At 37.3% G+C, this 19,669-nt stretch overlaps 1 protein-coding gene across 1 annotated transcript; it reads right to left on the reverse strand.

Annotated features, from left to right (window-relative positions):
- Positions 1-224: 224 nt before the first annotated feature.
- Positions 225-16,114, reverse strand: LOC138326707 (eukaryotic translation initiation factor 5B-like). The gene is made up of 5 exons (XM_069272717.1): positions 15,937-16,114; positions 8,344-8,460; positions 1,743-1,850; positions 1,029-1,185; positions 225-378 (listed from the first exon to the last, which is right to left on the reverse strand). The coding sequence occupies exons 1-4, from the start codon at positions 15,981-15,983 to the stop codon at positions 1,143-1,145; spliced, it is 315 nt and encodes a 104-aa protein (XP_069128818.1). The 5' UTR covers positions 15,984-16,114; the 3' UTR covers positions 225-378; positions 1,029-1,142.
- Between the last annotated feature and the right edge of the window lie 3,555 nt (positions 16,115-19,669).

The following is a 19,669-nucleotide window of genomic DNA, read 5'->3' on the forward strand; positions in this document are numbered from 1 at the left end:
TTGGGACTCTCCTAGACAAGTCCTCATATCATGATTAATGATGAGAACTTTGAGAACCCACTTCTATATCACTAGGACTGAGGATTGTTGTTGGACTACTGCCCATACCTTAGCCTGCATTTTTGCCTCCATTTCCTCTTCTGTTGGCATATCATTAATGACAACTGGTTTCTCCTCCTCATTCCTCCTCCACGTCAGCTCCTTTCTTTTTCTTGCTCTTTTTCGATGCTTTTGGTTTTTTTTTCTAAGTCAGCTAGAATGGCATCAATGTCTTCATCTTTTGAGCCTTTTTCTTTTTACTTTTTGACTTCGACTTGTTACTTTCTACTTTTGGTTTGGCTTCTACCACTTGTCCTCTTTTTCATCCTCGTCATCATTCTGTAAAGAAAGACACAAATTCTTTAAAGATGCTCCATCGCCGACAGAGAATAAGCGGTGGAGCATCTTTAAATTGCTTATAAAGGAGTGACCTTTTTACTGAATCCTACTGGTGATGTTCATGTTATGTTATCCTTTATGTTAAAGGATTTTTCTCCAGTTATAACTTATATATAGGAACCCTGAGAGTTTGGGAGTTCCATTAAAATCTTGAAGCCCAAGTTAGAAATGTATATTGCTGTGTTTTGTATGCCTAGATAAACTTTACACTGCAACAATGGTAACTCAATCAGGTGTATAGGAGCTGCAATATACCCTTGGCTTAAAACGTTGTGGGAATAACGTAAACATTTTTTAAAGTATGCATGAGGTCCTGTGTTTAATTCTCAGCAGAAGCAGTGATTTGAATTCATGTCCTTGATCTGTTACATATCCAACCAACATTTCCATTATTTAAGAACATGAATAAGGGTGTAGAAGAACATGAAAAATAGTATTCGTTTCAAAAGGCCTGACTGGGAATCAAACCCACGGGTCAGGCATGAAAAATACTGAGAGCTAATTTAAGACAGAGACCGTATTTACACTGTATAAAACACACCAACCCACTCCTTCTACACGAGGAAGATTACTCCTTTAAGAGATTTTACCTTGTCTGATCCCGGGTCATCGTCGTCCTCATCCTCCATCAGTAACTGGAATGCCCGACATCTTTGACTTGTTCTTGTCCTGACCGTCGTCCTCATTGATGTCGTCATCCAAAATCATTCATCTTCATCTGCTTTAGCCTTTTTCTTCTTCTTTTCCTATAGAAGGTTGGACAACAAAAATACTTCAAAAAATTTGATAAGAATCTTCCTTATAGCATATTAAATTTCAAATACGGGTCAAAGTGATCTGTAATAAGTTTCAGACAAATTACCTTTCCAAACTCAAGACTCAGTGTTTACCTTAGATTAGACTTATACTTTTCATTATATTTCAAGAACAAAATAACATTGAAGAAGACATCAAAATCAAGAAATTCTGTATGTCAGCGGATCATCAAGAATACCTTGGTGATTTGACTGGTCATTGTTATATCATTTAGATATGTGATGATTTAGTGAATCACAATATACCGGTATTTATTATCAAAACACAAATATTACAATAATGACCTCTGTGGATATTTCTCTTTCACTCTATAAGTCACAGAATAATAATAAAATCCCAACATAGATTGTTATTCTCTTTTTGCGAGATAACAAAAGTGAACCCAGTGATCTATATGTACACGATGACCCCAATGTACCCAGTGACCTCTGTGTACTCAATGACCTTTGTACATGTGTACCAGGTGACCTCTGTGTACTGACTGACCTTTTTTCTTAGGGACATGCATTGGTTCGTCCTCTTTGTCCTCTCCATTGACTCCATCCCCATTATTCTCCATAGACAAAGCAGCTAACTCAGTCGCCACATCATCTTCCCTATTAATTCATAGATAAAATCAAAGTACTGTAAGTACTGAAGGAGGTGTTATTCGAAATCATGAAAAAGACATGTAATGGTCCCAATTTCAAAACTATATGGTATTTCCTTAATTAAGATAAAGCATAGAACAGCTTCCTCAAAGTTCATTCACACACCGGTATTCTCCAATGATCTTATCCGAAAGGAAGTGTTAACGCATGCAAATTATGGCAAACAGCACATCAGGTTTCTTAAGTTAACTTTCACCAGACATATAGACTGACCCTTTCTGCCATCTGTCCTCCACGAAATAACCTCATAACCATGCCCTTTTAAGTCTTTTGTTAAAACTCCTTGGATACTTTATACGTTTGTTATTTTTTATATAGTATACATTATAAAGATTCATTGTGATTGAAGAAAAAACAAGGACATAGTCATTCAGATCCCCGCCAATGGAGATATCAAAGCTGAAGTAAGTTTGATTGTGGAGACTTGTGTGCATGAAAAAAAAAACAGGAACAAGGAGCCGCAAAGCTTGGCATTATCCCCCGCGCCCAGTTGTGTATGAAAGCTCAAACATAAAATAAATGAAGCTCATTGTAACTAAGAGTTTAAATCTTGATACAACTAGAGCACTAGAAATAAGTTTCCATGGTAACAGAAAAAGAAATAGAAAGGAAACTTTAAAGTTCCCATTAGCACAACTAGAGCACTAGCCTAACATGTACAGAAAGTTTCGTGTAGCCAAGTTGAATGGTTTTCGATTATAGCCCTGGAATAGAAAGGAAACTTTAATAATATGGTATTTTTAATAAATTTCCATGGTAACACAGAAAAGTATTGAAAATGGAAGGTTCCCATTGGAAAAAGGCACAACTAGAGCACTAGCCTAACATGTACAGAAAGTTTCGTGTAGCCAAGTTGAACGGTTTTCGAGTTATAGCCGGGAATAGAAAGGAAACTTTAATAATATGGTATTTTTTAATAAGTTTCCATGGTAACAGAAAAAGTATTGAAAATGGAAGGTTCCCATTAGAAAAAGGCACAACTAGAGCACTAGCCTAACACGTACAGAAAGTTTCGTGTAGCCAAGTTGAACGGTTTTCGAGTTATAGCCCGGAATAGAAAGGAAACTTTAATAATATGGTATTTTTGAATAAGTTTCCATGGTAACAGAAAAAGTATCGAAAATGAAAGGTTCCCATTAGCAAAAGGCACAACTAGAGCACTAGCCTAACATGTACAGAAAGTTTCGTGTAGCCAAGATTGAACGGTTTAGGAAGTTATAGCCCGGAAACGATACTCGACGGACGGACGGACGGTCGGACGGTACGGACGCGACGCACACAGTGGTTACGGACAGAGCCCAAATCAATATCCCCCGCAAACAGCGTTTCGCGAGGGATAAATGAAGGAAGTTGAGCTAAAGAAAGATGGAGTATATGTTTCAAGTAGAGTGGGGCTGCAATTGTTGAATCAGGTATACAGCCTTGACATTTATATTTAGATATATACACAAAGATGGTGTGGAGTTTTGTAAAGTAACATTTACCATTTTACCATGATATTTTCAGCAATGTTTCCACGGTAACGGAAAAAGTGCAAAAAATGAAAATCCTTAAAATAGCAAAATGCACGTACTAGACCAATAAAAAGAATGTGTCTATGAAGTTTCGTGGGAATATCTCTTCTGGTTTTATAGTTATGCTCCGGAAACGGAACCTGACTACAAAAATATGATATTTTCAGCAAAACACAAAAAGTGAAAACCTAGAAATAGCAAAAGGCACTACTAGACCATAAGAACAATGTGTCTATGAAGTTTCATGGAAATATCTCTACTGGTTTTAGAGTTATGCTCCGGAAACCATTCGTACGGTACGGGACGGACGGACGGACGGACGGACGGACGGACGGACGGAACCCATTTGTATATCCCCCGCCAACTTCGTTGGGCGGGGGATAACAAGGGTCCAATAGAACGCATTGGTCACTTGCTACCAGGAACAAATTTGGATTCACTTAAAAATACAGACATAACACTGGTTGAATATCAGTACTCTTACCTGTAATATTAACAGGAAGCTGTTACAAATAGCTTATTTGAACCCTGAGATTTTCAATAGAGGTCAATGCAATTGATTAAATTATTTGGACATACTTTGAAGCCCTATATTTTGTATTAAATTTAATAGTACAATTCTAATAATGTATAAGGTCATCTGAACTAATGACAAGAAGTCAGTTAAAAGTACATGTATTTGGCTATTTGATTCATGTGATCTTTAGTTAAGGTAAAGTTTATTCATTTGAACCTGTTTTGCAGTCATTCATCCAAGCATGTTATAAGCTCACACATAGGGCTGTAAGCCTATTATTTATTGATCATATAGAGATATGTGTATTATCTGTTTAGACCTCATAGTTTATGGTTTTGAGGAAATTTTGTTTAAAGGAAAATGTAATTCAAATGGCCTTAACTTATGACTTCAATATGTCCTCACAAGCTATTCATCTAAAAAATATTCTTAATTGATATAGACACTTTAGCCAAATGACCATAACAGTTGACCATGAAATCAAATTCACTTACATCACAGATTTAGACAGGACTGGTGTCTCAATTTTGAGTGCAAAAAAAAAAAAAGAAGAAAAAAATGACTATCTAAATCTGATCTGTTTACATACATGTACATATTTCGTTTAGAGAACATCCATGTGAGCTTCAATAGAATAATTTTATACTATAAAATAATGAAATCAAAATAATCTAAGTTAGTGGATAAAGAGATATATAGATAGAGTTAGACAATAGATAGACAAATAATACCAGGTATGAAGGTGTCCTTATAACATTTCAGTGATTTATGAAATATACACACCACGCAACAAAAAATATACCAATGTCCACATGTTTCTTAAAGTTTGTACAGTATACATGTATTGTATTATCTGAATAAATATGTTCATACATGTACCTCCTAAAATTTAAAAGAAACATCAAGAGGCATCTGAATTTACATGCTGTCATTATATTGATAGAATAACTAATTTGTGTGTAAAATGGTTTAGTATAATACCTTTCAGTCAATGATTTACCAGATGTTTTAAAGCATATCATGCAGCTTTAAAACTGTGGCTAACTTGACTGTCATTAATCAAAATCAAATACGTAAGTACATTTTGCACAAGAGAGCTTAAAACAATTTTTAACAGAATGGATACAAATGATTGATTAATTGTAGCTATTAAATAATTACTGGGCGACTATGTTGTGTCAGATATTTGTTGTATTCTCATTATTTAGTTTGTATTAAGTTATTTACTTGCATTTGCTTAAGACCTTTTAGTGTCTATCGATAATGTTAATTGTTATATATACTGTACATTGATTATACTTTACAGTCATGTATAACCATACTTATCAAGGGCTGACTGTAGTAAATTAGAAATTAACCTTTGACTTATTTTTTTCCCAAACTGGAGATTATAGGCTAATTGTTAAATTTTAAAATCAACACAAAGTTATACAATTGGTAAAAAATATATATGTAATAATGAAAATAATAATCACTGTATTAGTTATCCATATGAAAGGTATAACTTTGTCTTAATGAAAAATATTTTTTTAAATGCACTTCTCAAGTAATATTTGGATAACAAGAGGCCAATGGCCTGGTAGCACAATGGTTCAGTTAATTAATGTTCAATGATTGGTTTTGACTAATATTCTTGATTATCACTCATATGCACTGTTTAAACTAATAATTAATAAGGACAATTCAAATGACCACTGGTATTTATTTGTTATCCTGTATCGCTCACCTGGTTTGTAATGCCAAGTAATGTTCTGAATACAGGTTCATTGTTTCTTTTCTGAAGGAATTTTAATATAATAATAAGTTCTGTTCCCCTTTCCCCAAGGATGTTTGTGGCCAAATTTGGTTACAATCCATTCAGAACTCTATGACTAGTAGCGATTTAAAGGATTTACCTCCGTTTCCCCTATTGGGCCCCGCCCCTCCTGCCCCCAGGGGACCACACAGCCAAAATTTATACAAGTTCTGTTCCCCTTCCCTAAAGGATATTTGTGGCCAAATTTGGTTACAATCCATGCAGAACTCTAGGACAAGTAGCGATTTAAAGGATTTACCTCTATTTCCCTTATTGGGCCCCACCCCTCCAGCCCCGGGGGCCAGAGCCAAAATTTATACAAGTTCTGTTCCTCTTCCCCCAAGGATGTTTGTGGCCAAATTCGGTTACAATCCATGTAGAACTCTATGACTTGTAGTGATTTAAAGGATTTACCTCTATTTCCCCTATTGGGCTCCGCCCCTCCCGCCCCCGGGGGGTCAGAGCCAAAATTTAAACAAGTTCTGTTCCCCTTCCCCCAAGGATGTTTGTGGCCAAATTTGGTTACAATTCATGTAGAACTCTATGACCCATAGCGATTTAAAGGATTTACCTCTATTTCCCCTATTGGGCCCCGCCCCTTCTGCCCCTGGGGGACCAGAGCCAAAATTTACACAATTTCTGTTCCCCTTCCCCCAAGGATTTTTGTGGCCAAATTCGGTTACAATCACTGTAGAACTCTATGACTTGTAGTGATTTAAAGGATTTACCTCTATTTCCCCTATTGGGCTCCGCCCCTCCCGCCCCCGGGGGGTCAGAGCCAAAATTTATACAAGTTCTGTTCCCCTTCCCCCAAGGATGTTTGTGGCCAAATTTGGTTACAATTCATGTATAACTCTATGACCCATAGCGATTTAAAGGATTTACCTCTATTTCCCCTATTGGCCCCGCCCCTTCTGCCCCTGGGGACCAGAGCAAAAATTTATACAATTTCTGTTCCCCTTCCCCCAAGGATTTTTGTGGCCAAATTCGGTTACATTCCATTCAGAACTCTATGACTAGTAGCGATTTAAAGGATTTACCTCTATTTTCCCTATTGGGCCCCGCCCCTCCTGCCCCCAGGGGACAAGAGCCAAAATTTATACAAGTTCTGTTCCCCTTCCCCCAAGGACGTTTGTGGTCAAATTTAGTTACAATCCATTCAGAACTCTATGACTAGTAGCGATTTAAAGGATTTACCTCTGTTTCCCATATTGGGCCCCGCCCCTCCTGCCCCCGGGGGACCAGAGCCAAAATTTATACAGGTTCTGTTGCCCTTCCCCAAAGGATGTTTGTGGTTAATTTTGGTTACAATCCATGCAGAACTCTAGGACAGGTAGCGATTTAAAGAATTTACCTCTATATCCCCTATTGGGCCCCGCCCCTCCTGCCCCTGGGGGACCAGAGCCAAAATTTATACAAGTTCTGTTCCCCTTCCCCCAAGGATGTTTGTGGCCAAATTTGGTTACAATCCATTCAGAACTCTATGACTAGTAGCGATTTAAAGGATTTACCTCTATTTCCCCTATTGGGCCCCACCCCTCCTGCCCCCAAAGGGCCAGAGCCAAAATTTATACAAGTTCTGTTCCCCTTCCCCCAAGGATGTTTGTGGCCAAATTTGGTTACAATACATGTAGAACTCTATGACTAGTAGCGATTTAAAGGATTTACCTCTATTTCCCCTATTGGGCCCCGGCCCTCCTGCCCCCAGGGGGTCAGAGCCAAAATTTATACAAGTTCTGTTCCCCCTCCCCCAAGGATGCTTGTAGCCAAATTTGGTTACAATCCATGCAGAACTCTAGGACAAGTAGCGATTTAAAGGAAATGTTGACGGACAGACGGACGACGGACGCCGACGGACAACGGACGCAGACAGACGCCGGAGGACGACGGACTCCGACGGACGCCGCGCCATGACATAAGCTCACCGGCCCTTCGGGCCAGGTGAGCTAAAAATGATCTTGTCATACGGTGATTAATCTACAGCTCTTTTTCATGGTTCTTTTTCACTAATTTCTATAATTCTTTGAAATATTTCTCTTAGGTATGTCATTGAATTTCTGATTATTTCACTGGTGTTAAAAACTTGAGGAAAAAGGAACTAACTTGTCTTAACCGGATGTTACTGTGACCAGTGTATTTAGCTGGTATACCAGATTTCTGGTTAAAGACAATTGCAGTGCTCCAGATAATTTCTGGAAGGGTGGGTCATTGTACTCCCGATTATGAAAAGGGTGGGATGGGTACAACTCTAAGACTCTGTGCGAACACAAAACCTAACAGAAATATGTTGGAAAAAGTTTTATGGTTACAGAGGAAAGCAATTGATGACAAGCTGCTGCAGTAGCAATTATTCAATAATCTATCTCAAACAAGAGCATAGATGATGCTGACTAACTTGAGGATGACTTGAATCCTTTTGATATTACTGAATTTCTTCATTTATGGATGTAAGCGCTCATCATTATTGGGTCTATATTTATATATCAGTATCCGTTCACATAATTTTTTGGGGTAATTGACAGATTTTGATGGGTATTTTTTCCCATGTACTCGTCTTAACTGCTGCACTGCGGACAATGTCATACAATCAAATAAATATGACATTTAATTTACCAATCATCATCTTTCTTCCGTCTGTTCTTCTTTTTTCCGCCTGACTTGGCAGCTGGTTTCACATTGTCTTCTTCCGCATTCTCTGAATTTAAAACAGGGTCTGGGATGTCATCGTCACTGCAACGAAACAACAATATTCATGGATGTCCATTGTCTGGGTAGTGAGTTATAATCCTGGTCAATATTAGCCGCAATAACACCTCTCAGACAGAAGAACACCTTTTTAGCTCAATCGGTTGGACATAAGACTAGTATAAGCCAGAGGTCCCAAATAAGTTTCATCCCTATCAGTGATAATGCTTATGTAACATACTGCAGTGTTTACCCCTATACAATCTTTTCTATGTAACCTCTATTGACAACAAGAGGCCCAGAGGGCCTGTATCGCTCACCTGGTTTGTAATGCTAAGTAATGTTCTGAATACAGGTTCATTGTTTCTTTTCTGAAGGAATTTTAATATTAACCTCTAAATCCCCTATTGGGCCCCACCCCTCCCGCCCCCAGGGAGTCAGAGTCAAAATTTACACAAGTTCTGTTCCCCTTCCCCCAAGGATGTTTGTGGCCGAATTTGGTTACAATTCATGTAGAACTCTATTACAAGTAGCGATATAAAGGATTTACCTCTATTTCCCCTATTGGGCCCCGCCCCTCCTGCCCCCGGGGGACCAGAGCCAAAATCTAAACAAGTTCTGTTCCCCTTCCCCAAGGATGTTTGTGGCCAAATTTAGTTACATTCCATTCAGAACTCTATGACTATTAGCGATTTAAAGGATTTACCTCTATTTCCCCTATTGGGCCCTGCCCCTCCTGCCCCCGGGGGACCAGAGCCAAAATTTATACAAGTTCTGTTCCTCTTACCCCAAGGATGTTTGTGGCCAAATTTGGTTACATTCCATTCAGAACTCTATGACTAGTAGCGATTTAAAGGATTTACCTCTATTTCCCCTATTGGGCCCCGCCCCTCCTGCCCCCAGGGGACCAGAGTCAAAATTTATACAAGTTCTGTTCCCCTTCCCCCAAGGATGTTTGTGGCCAAATTTGGTTACAATTGATGTAGAACTCTATGACTAGTAGCGATTTAAAGGATTTACCTCTATTTCCCCTATTGGGCCCCGCCCCTACTGCCCCCGGGGAACCAGAGCCAAAATTTATACAAGTTCTGTTCCCCTTCCCCAAAGGATGTTTGTGGCCAAATTTGGTTACATTCCATTCAGAGCTCTATGACAAGTAGCGATTTAAAGGATTTATCTCTATTACCCCTATTGGGCCCAGCCCAGGCCTCAAAGTTGAGAGAAATTTACTCGCATATGCGAGTAAATATTCCCAAAGGCGAGTTAAAATTAACAATGTATCGCCAAACGGCGAGTAAAAAATTCCTTAATATTTCCGGATTTATTTTATGTGTTTGGTTCTTTTAATAGTTACACATATCTAATCTGTGTAAGAAAAGCGCTTAAAAGCATAATCACTGCCTGCTGTAAAGCGTCTTGATGACCCTACCTCATGTATCAGTAGCAATATGGCGGCAAAAAGGCCGGGGCAAATCCCCCTGACTTGTTTTGGCTTTAAAAAGTCAAAACAAACAGAGAACAATGGCAGTTTTGACTCTGGATTCATGTGAAAAAAGGGACTGAAGCCAATACATCAACAGGAAGCAAACGCTTCGACATGGCTGAACGAATGTTGTGGCCAAGACATGACGAAGGTACGATGTTCTGAAAGATGTGTAAACAGGTTATTAATTGATCAATGGCCGGCAAAACAGACTTTGTGTCCAACTACTGATTGTTACGAAAGAGACAGACGCTTGTGTGACACAGAAAGACAGTAAGACATTCATGATATTGTTATCGCTTCAAGTTCAAACGAAAGTACAGTCGGACACAACTTTCAAACAACGCAAACAATGTGTTGCAAAAACATTGCAAGATATGCACATAAAGTTCGTCAATGCATACATGTATAGAATCGCCAAGCCACAACTAAATTCCAAGCCGCTGGTAGACATATGCAACGAAAAACGGACTCTTGGAAGCTTGTACATTACTGCCTGAGATATTAGGCCCAATTTATTCAATTTTAAATAAAATATAATAACCCTAATCGGCGCGATATGAATTAGTAACTGAATAAATTTGAGATATATTGATAATTACTATACATTTATATATAAATTACTTATATTACCGTATATAAAATTTAAACAGATTGAAAAATGGTTTAAAACAAAAAGGAAGCTGAAGTACAGAGGCTGTTTAGTGGGACATTGCAGTTGTTGAATAAAAAGAGTTTTGACCAACACAAAATTATGTTTTTCATGTTTTTAATACTTGTACATGTGTATCTGCTTGCTCAATAGTGTAAGGTGTCTCAATAAAGCTCTTAACACATCAAATCAATATATGAATCTTATAAATTTCTCTTGACAACATTTGGCGAGTAAAATTTAGAGGTCACTCGCCAATTGGCTAGTCATTCCCAAGTGCTACTTTGAGGCCTGCAGCCCCTACTGCCCCCTGGGGGTCAGAGCCAAAATTTATACAGTTCTGTTCCCCTTCCCCCAAGGATTTTTGTGGCCAAATTTGGTTACATTCCATTCAGAACTCTATGACTTGTAGCGATTTAAAGGATTTACCTCTATTTCCCCTTAGGGGCTCCGCCCCTCCTGCCCCCAGGGGATCAGAGCCAAAATTTATACATGTTCTGTTCCCCTTCCCCCAAGGATGATTGTGGCTAATTTTGGTTACAATCCATGCTGAACTCTAGGACAAGTAGCGATTTAAAGGATTTACCTCTATTACCCCTATTGGGCCCCGCCCCTCCTGCCCCTGGGGGAACAGAGCCAAAATTTATACAAGTTCTAGATCTGTTTCCCCTCCCCCAAGGATGTTTGTGGTCAAATTTGGTTACAATCCATGCAGAACTCTAGGACAAGTAGTGATTTATAGAATTTACCTCTATTTCCCCTATTGGGCCCCGCCCCTCCTGCCCCGGGGGGGACAGAGCCAAAATTTATACAAGTTCTGTTCCCCCTCCCTAAGGATGTTTGTGGCCAAATTTGGTTACAATCCATGCAGAACTCTATGAATAGTAGCGATTTAAAGGAAATGTTGACGGACGGACGACGGACGGACGGACGCCGCGCCATGCGATAAGCTCACCGGCCCTACGGGCCAGGTGAGCTAAAAATGTAAATAAATGAACTGTTCTGTCGAGCGGTCAAAAAACCTGTTAAAATGTGCTGTTGGACCGGAGTGACGTCACACATACAATTCATGATGTCAATGCATTGTCTTTGAGTCAATGGGTATAATAAAACAGTTATTGACTGATGATTTGTTGGACCCTCACACAAAGTGTTGCCCTCTGCCTTTGACCTCAGGCAACAGTTTGTCTTCAGGACCAACAAATCATCTTATTCTGTTACCCTCAATCCCAGTCAATAACTGTTTTATTATACCCATTGACTGTTACATTGGTGCTCATGTGTAGCATAATATACGGATTTGGGAAAAGTTCTTTGCATGTTCTTGCTGTGACTCCTGGAAATCTGAGAACAAATTATTTCCTAGAATGGCAGTAAATATATATATATGTGTAACCTAGGTCAATGCTAGCCCCAAAATACCTCTTGGCTAGAGAGAACTTCTCTTTAGATTGATCAGTTGAGTGTAAGAGTCAGTGTTCCTGAGTGTGAACCTTTCTAGCGACAGCATTGATTACCCGGTATGTTATGTAAAATCATGCACTCAAATCACATACAAGGACATAGTCATTCAGATCCCCCGCCAATGGAGATATCAAAGCTGAAGTAAGTTTGATTGTGGAAACTTATGTGTATGAAAAAAACAGGAAAAAGGAAGTTGAGCTTAAGAAAGATGGAGTATAATTCAAGTAGAGCGGAACTGCAATTGTTGAATCAGGTATGCAGCCTTGACATTTATATTAGACTATATACACAAAGATGGGTGGAGTTTTGCAAAATAACATTTACCATTTACCATGATATTTTAAGCAATGTTTCCATGGTAACGGAAAAAGTGCAAAAAATGAAAACCTAAAAATAGCAAAAGGTACTACTAGACCATAAAAAGAATGTATCTATGAGGTTTCGTGGAAATATCTCGGCTGGTTTTAGAGTTATGCTCCGGAAATGAACCTGCTACAAAAATATGATATTTTCAGCAATGTTTCTATGGTTACAGAAAAAAGCACAAAAAGTGAAAACCTTAAAATAGCAAAAGGCACTACTAGACCATAAGACTAATGTGCCTATGGAGTTCCATGCATATATCTCAACTGGTTTTCCAGTTATGCTGCGGAAATGAACCTGCTACAAAAATATGATATTTTCAGCAATGTTTCCATGGTTACGGAAAAAGGGCAAAAAATGAAAACCTAAAAATAGCAAAAGGCACTACTAGACCATAAGAACAATGTGTCTATGAAGTTTCATGGAAATATCTCTGCTGGTTTTAGAGTTGTGCTCCGGAAACGATTCTTACACAAAAATCTGCCATTTTCAGCAATGTTTCCATGGCTACAGAAAAAAGTACAAAAAGTGAAAACCTTAAAATAGAACAAGAGGCCCATGGGCCTTAACGGTCACCTGAGTTAGTATATATAATGAAACAAATGAAAGACATAAAAACACTATTTGTTCTATTGCTGGGCCTTGAAGTTGGTCAGTGATTTATAAATTTGACCTTTTTAGACTATGAAGAGTATTTGCTTCCATCAAACCTGTGAACTTAGAGGTATTTTTTGAAATTTTAATCAATTTGACCCTGTTTGGTCCTGCCCCTCTGGTCCCCCAGGGGGTCATCGAGGACGGATATGGATGTTAAAATGCTATATCTTAGGCTAATAATTCTAATCAAGTTTGACTAATTTCCTACGAAAATTGGGCAAATAATGTTCACAAATATGTTTTTCCTATATAAACTAAAGTAAACTTGACCCCTCCCCAGGGGGTAACATAAGACCCCAAGGTCATATAATTCACAGTTTTTATAAAACACCTGAAGACCTTTCCATCTATAATTATTTGAATCTACTATACCCAGAATTATAGAAGATTTTTGAAGTTTTAGCCTATTTGACCCTTTTTTAGCCCCGCCCCTCTACCTCCAGGGGGTCTGCCAGGACCAATGTGGATATGATATTAAAATGCTATCTCAGGCTAATAATTCTAACCAAGTTTGACTCATTTCCTATGAAAATTCAGCAAAAAATGCTCATTAATGTGTTTTTCCTATATAAACTATAGTAAACTTGACTCCCTCCCCAAGGGGAAACAGGAGATCCCAGGGTCGTATAATTTACAATTTTTATAAAAAAAACTTTAAGACCTTTTTATCTATAAAGTGTATTTGATTATACCATTTCCAGAATTTTAAAAGAATATTTTTGAAGTTTTAGCCTATTTGACCTTTTTTGGCCCCGCCCCTCTGCCCCCAGGGGGTCGGCCAGAACCAATGTGGATATGATATTAAAATGCTATCTCAGGCTAATAATTTTAACCAAGTTTGACTCGTTTCCAATGAAAATTGAGCAAAAAATGCTCATAAATGTGTGTTTTCCCTATATAAACTATAGTAAACTTGACCCCCTCCCCAGGGGGAAACGTGAGACCCCAGGGTCATATAATTCACAATTTTTGTAAAGGACCTTAAGACCTTTCTATTTATGAAAAGTATTTGATTCTACCATTTCCAGAATTTCAGAAGAAGATTTTTGAAGTTTTAGCCTATTTGACCCCTTTTGACCCCGCCCCTAATTAAGGCCCCTGGGGGTCAGTCATAGAAAATTTGTTAATAGGATTAAATGGCCATCTCATACTGATAATTCTGACAACATTTGACTCATTTCCTATTATAAATGACCAAATAATGTGCAAAAAAGTGTTTTCTCAATATAAAGTATAGTAAACTTAACCCCCTCCCCAGAGGGAAACTAGAGACCCCAGGGTCATATAATTCACAATTTTTGTAAAGGACCCTCATACTGATAATTCTGACAACATTTGACTCATTTCCTATTATAAATGACCAAATAATGCGCAAAAAAGTGTTTTCTCAATATAAAGTATAGTAAACTTAACCCCCTCCCCAGAGGGAAACTAGAGACCCCAGGGTCATATAATTCACAATTTTTGTAAAGGACCTTAAGACCTTTCTATCTATGAAGAGTATTTGATTCTACCACATCTGTGAGTAGAGAAGAAGATTTTTGAAATTTTACTCAATTTTACCCCTTTTGGCCCATCCCACAGCCCCCTGGGGGGTGGGGACCATATAATTCACAATTTTGATTGGCCTTATGCCTTAGAAAGTTTGTGCAAAATTTCATTGAAATTGCTTCAGCAGTTTTGGAGAATAAGTCGAAAATGTAAATTGTTTATGGACATACGACAGACGACGGACAAAAGGCGATTAGAATAGGTCACTTGAGACTTCGTCTCAGGTGACCTAAAAAGGCACTACAAGACCATAAGACTAATGTGCCTATGGAGTTCCGTGCATATATCTCAACCGGTTTTCCAGTTATGCTGCGGAAACGAACCTAGTACAAAAATACGATATTTTCAGCAATGTTTCCATGACTACGGAAAAAGTGCAAAAAATAAAAACCTAAAAATAGCAAAAGGCACTACTAGACCATAAGAACAATGTGTCTATGAAGTTTCATGGAAATATCTCTGCTGGTTTTAGAGTTATGCTCCGGAAACGATTCTTACACAAAAATATGCCATTTTCAGCAATGTTTCCATGGTTACAGAAAAAAGTACAAAAAGTGAAAACCTTAAAATAGCAAAAGGCACTACTAGACCATAAGACCAATGTGTGTATGAAGTTTCGTGGAAATATCTCTACTGGTTTTAGAGTTATGCTCCGGAAACCATTCGTACGGACGGACGGAACCCATTTGTATATATCCACTGTCAACTTCGTCGGGCGGGGGATAATAATACTGGTTACTAATTGCACAGGACTGAGTGACACTGCTATGTATAGTAGAGTTAGACCGACTCGATCATCAGTGACCAATTAATTGGGAAAGGGTCAGTAAAGTGTTAGGCGGTCATGTTAGACGATGAACAACCTATGCCAATATTTCTGAAATAATTTGACTCTGTCAATGTTGACGATTATGTCAAGGATTCTGTTGGGGATAGCAGTGTACGTGAGAAGGTTTAATAATTAGTGTTTTTTTTTTGTAACGTTTGACAAAACTTTCACTTACAATTCTATTTTCGCCATGGGTTAGTGGAAATGCTGTTTGTCTTCTTAACATCCTTTCATTTTATTTTGAAATCTGGGTAACACTTTTTTTAAATGTGATTTCTAAAATATATTTTTCTTAATAAAAAAAATACACAAACATCTGACACTGTGATAAAATTATGGACTCAAATGCCAAAATATTCCCTAAATCTAACTTAACCGCAATAAAATTAGACGGCAGTCGCATGTTGTGACAGTATTCAACATGTGTTTTTGTAAACATATGATAAACATTGTGATATTGCACCATCGGTAAAAAAATTACTGGTATGGGACCGGGTAACAATAAGCCAAATGGACACTTACAACTCTTCATCCTGCCCCTTTTTCCCTTTGTTCTTTGGTTTACCCATTCCTCTAGAATGAATATCATGAATTCTAGATACTGTCTCTCAAGTTTTACTGAAAAAATCGTATTTTTTCCTGTGTCAACAGCCTTCAATATTGTCGATCCCCGACTTATCTGTGCGCATGGAGTCGACGTTTCCGGTTGCAATGGCTTGTGGGATCGGGGAGCGAACCGTAAATGACATATCAGGGACCGTTTATTACTTCGTGTATAGTGTACTAGCGGTTTTAACCTCTAAAAGCAAGGATTTATAAGTGATATCTCATATACGTCCTTGTCTAAAAGTAATGCTCTTTTTTAACTTACTGTAGTGAAAATATTGATCTGACGTGAAAGCACTATTTATTATAGACTTATCTGCATGTAACCTTTTGTTTTGGTTTTTGTTTTCCATTGGAACCTATGAAAAAAATGTAATATTTTGGGCGATTTATTTCCCCTGCCTAATAGAAACTTATAGTCCATGATAGGTTTACACAGTCTGTTTTGGAAATTTATTTTTCAATTAAATATTTTTAAATGTTCAATATATTAATATTATTACTTTGAATGAAATAAAAATTAAATATATGAAGAACAATCTAAAAATATTATGAATAATTTGTAAAAAGTTACTATAACGTGTATTTTAAATATTAATAATTTTCCCGAATTTCTCACAGAATTAACACATTTTTAAACTTCTTAATTTATAGAAAAACCCAGCTGCTGCAGAGGCTGGATAATGTTATAAGCGTGTCTCATGCATGTTGTCAACCAAATTAAAAGTGAATTAGAAAGTTGCATCATCATAACATCTATAAATATGTTTTTGTAAGACGAAGTTTTATATCAAAATAGGAATCAAATGCATGGCTCTCTGTGTAAACATGTTAACTGAGAAGGTAAATTTCGTTGTTTGATCACGTGGGATATATAGTGTTAGTCAACTGAGCGCGGTATTTACGACGACGCTGAGAAACTAAAGACGACACGCGTTATAGAAATGAATTCACATTAATCCGCAGTATTAAAATTGTTTAGGAAGTGATTGTAAGTGTAGTATTAACGACAAGCTAATGACTTTTGGACTCTATAAAATTGTCAATCTCGTTTTACAATTAAAATTTAAAGATAAAAATCCGTTTTTGAAACTTCGTCACTGAGAACGGGCACAAAACAGGAAAAAAGCATTACGCGCACCGCGAATGTAATACTTTTACATGTAATCGAAATGATTAACGCAAACGTGTTATTTGGTTCACACTTTTTCTTGATAGTGAAAGTTATAGAGTAAGTTACTTGTATAACCACTGCACATATAATTACACATATAATCTATCTATTTAAAATATATCTTCACGAAGTTATTTCTAAAACATAGATTTAGGGAGTAATAGTAATTAGTCCATACAGGAAGTTGTCCTTGCCTGAAGTCACGTTTGAATCGTGATCTTCCTGCTATCGAGTATACTTGTGATACGCATCTAAGTGGTGTTTCTATTAATCGAGTTCATCGAGCATCATTGGTTTGGAATGTTTGACCAATTAATCAATTAAGAAATCTGTAATCGCTTGTGTGTGTTGTTGCTCATACCATTTCAGATACTAAATGTCTAAACAAAATGAAGAGCGCATAAACACTGTGTAGTAATGTTCAGAGGAGTTACCCCAGCATGAAAACATAAGCGACATGGGAATATGGCAACACTTGAGCCTGTAGAAGAAAGTTCTGGAAAACGTACGCGGTCAAATATTATCGAATATTTACGCATAAATATAATCGAATCTAATCGATCATCGATTGGTTACACAAAACCAAGGACGTATAAGGACTTATAAATCCTTTCACAAAATTGATGATCGATCACAAAATTTCAACCGATTCCCAACACTACTATAAACACCACACAGCAGGACACATATACTTTTTCCATACCACGGACATACATATATAAGAATCAATTTTAATAAGATGACGGAGAAGTATATTGAACGTCAATGTTGAACTCATCAGACCACAGAAGTAATAATTTCAACAGTGAAATTATGGTGAAATGTAACACAAAACAAAACAGCCACGATAAATAAAATAAATTTATCTAAGAAGAGTTCAATGAAGTGTCGTCTACAAATAATATTATAATATCATTGATACTTTTAGCAATATCATTTATATTGCAACATTCCGTAGTAATAAAAGATAAAAAAAAGGGGGGCCCAAGTAGGCCATGGGCTAGGAGGGTCCCACATGCACCCCCCCAAACCTCCGAACCAATATTTTTCTTACCCCTTATGACCCACTGATCACAAATCAAAATGTTAACATTGCATAAGTTGGGATGAACTTCCGGTTATGACGTCATCAAGATGGCCGCCATCTCAAATTTCACTAAAAAATGAAAAATAGTCATTACATTGACATTTTTCAACCGAAGTAGACAAATGAGGTATCAAAATGACCACAATAGAACACGAAAAACACATCAGGACCAAATAACCAAATATATGTAGTGATTTTTACGCAGGAAGGATTTTAAGCTCAAAAATGGTAATTTTTTAGTAAATTTTTCATATTTTGCTTGACGCAACAAAAACGTTTTCCAACCGCAAACTATTATTTCTAATTAGTTTTTTGTCCACTTATAAATCAGTTTAAACAAAAACAAGAAAAAAAACAATGTTAACATTGTATAAGTTCCGGTTATGACGTCATCAAGATGGCCGCCATCACGAATTTCACTAAAAAATGAAAAATATTCATAACATTGACATTTTTCAACTGAAGTAGACAAATGAGGTATCAAAATGACCACAATAGAACAACAAATACATATCAGTACCTAATCATCCAATATATGTAGCGATTTGTACGTAGGAAATGAATAAATAAGATTTTAAGCTCAAAAATGGTAATTTTTCAGCAAATTTTTCATATTTGTCTTCATGAAGCAAAAATGTTTTCCAACAATTATTATTGATCGTAATCAGTTATTTGATCTCTTGTCAATGAGTAAAAACAACAACAAAATATATAGAAATGCAAAAAAGAATTATTGTTATACCATCATTTGGTTTACAAAGCATCACCGTTTGCGTATACAGGTCATATGATAGTGTATTTTTCCCAAACCGCCGAGACTACAGTTTCCTGGTGTCTTAGAATTTCCTGAATATAAAAGTGGCTACTGAAAATTTAAATCTTAACAAAGAATTTTAGGTTGGCTGAATATCTAAGTGGGACTTCAAAATAATTCAATAGCGATGAGCTGATGAGCTGATGTGACATTACATTACCGGGTTGTCATCGTGGTTGTAGCTTGTAAACCGTCCATGGCCAGAGTTAACATCAGTGTCATGTAGGAGCTCTTCCTGTTTACAACCTAGTGATTCAAATATCGTATATGATGTTCCAGACTATCAGATCCACATTCTGCGAAGGTTTGAGCTGGTTCTCCTTATTTCGTATGAAGCACAATTCCTCATTCTTGTGAACCTTCAGTGACCATAGATGGCACAGGTGGATTCTTTGAGGTCATAAATGAGGTCTGTAGTGAAGTTCCACTATTTTAGTCATTAATGAATGGTACTTCATACAAATTATGGAGCTATGTGCTAAGGAGAACCAATTCCACTATTCGAATAATGTGGATCTGGTGTAGTTTCCATTATGCCGAAGAAGTCTGGAAAAGTATATACGATATGTTAGAA

This window comes from Argopecten irradians, chromosome 7, assembly GCF_041381155.1.
Source record: "Argopecten irradians isolate NY chromosome 7, Ai_NY, whole genome shotgun sequence".
Lineage (NCBI taxonomy): Eukaryota > Metazoa > Mollusca > Bivalvia > Pectinida > Pectinidae > Argopecten > Argopecten irradians.

Coding starts and splice junctions, on each gene's coding strand:
- LOC138326707 (XM_069272717.1), bottom strand. CDS start 15,983: ATGGGTAAACCAAAGAACAAAGGGAAAAAGGGGCAGGATGAAGAGTT. Junction 8,461..15,936: donor AAGGGGCAGGATGAAGAGTT/GTAAGTGTCCAT, acceptor GTTTCGTTGCAG/TGACGATGACATCCCAGACC. Junction 1,851..8,343: donor CGGAAGAAAGATGATGATTG/GTAAATTAAATG, acceptor ATGAATTAATAG/GGAAGATGATGTGGCGACTG.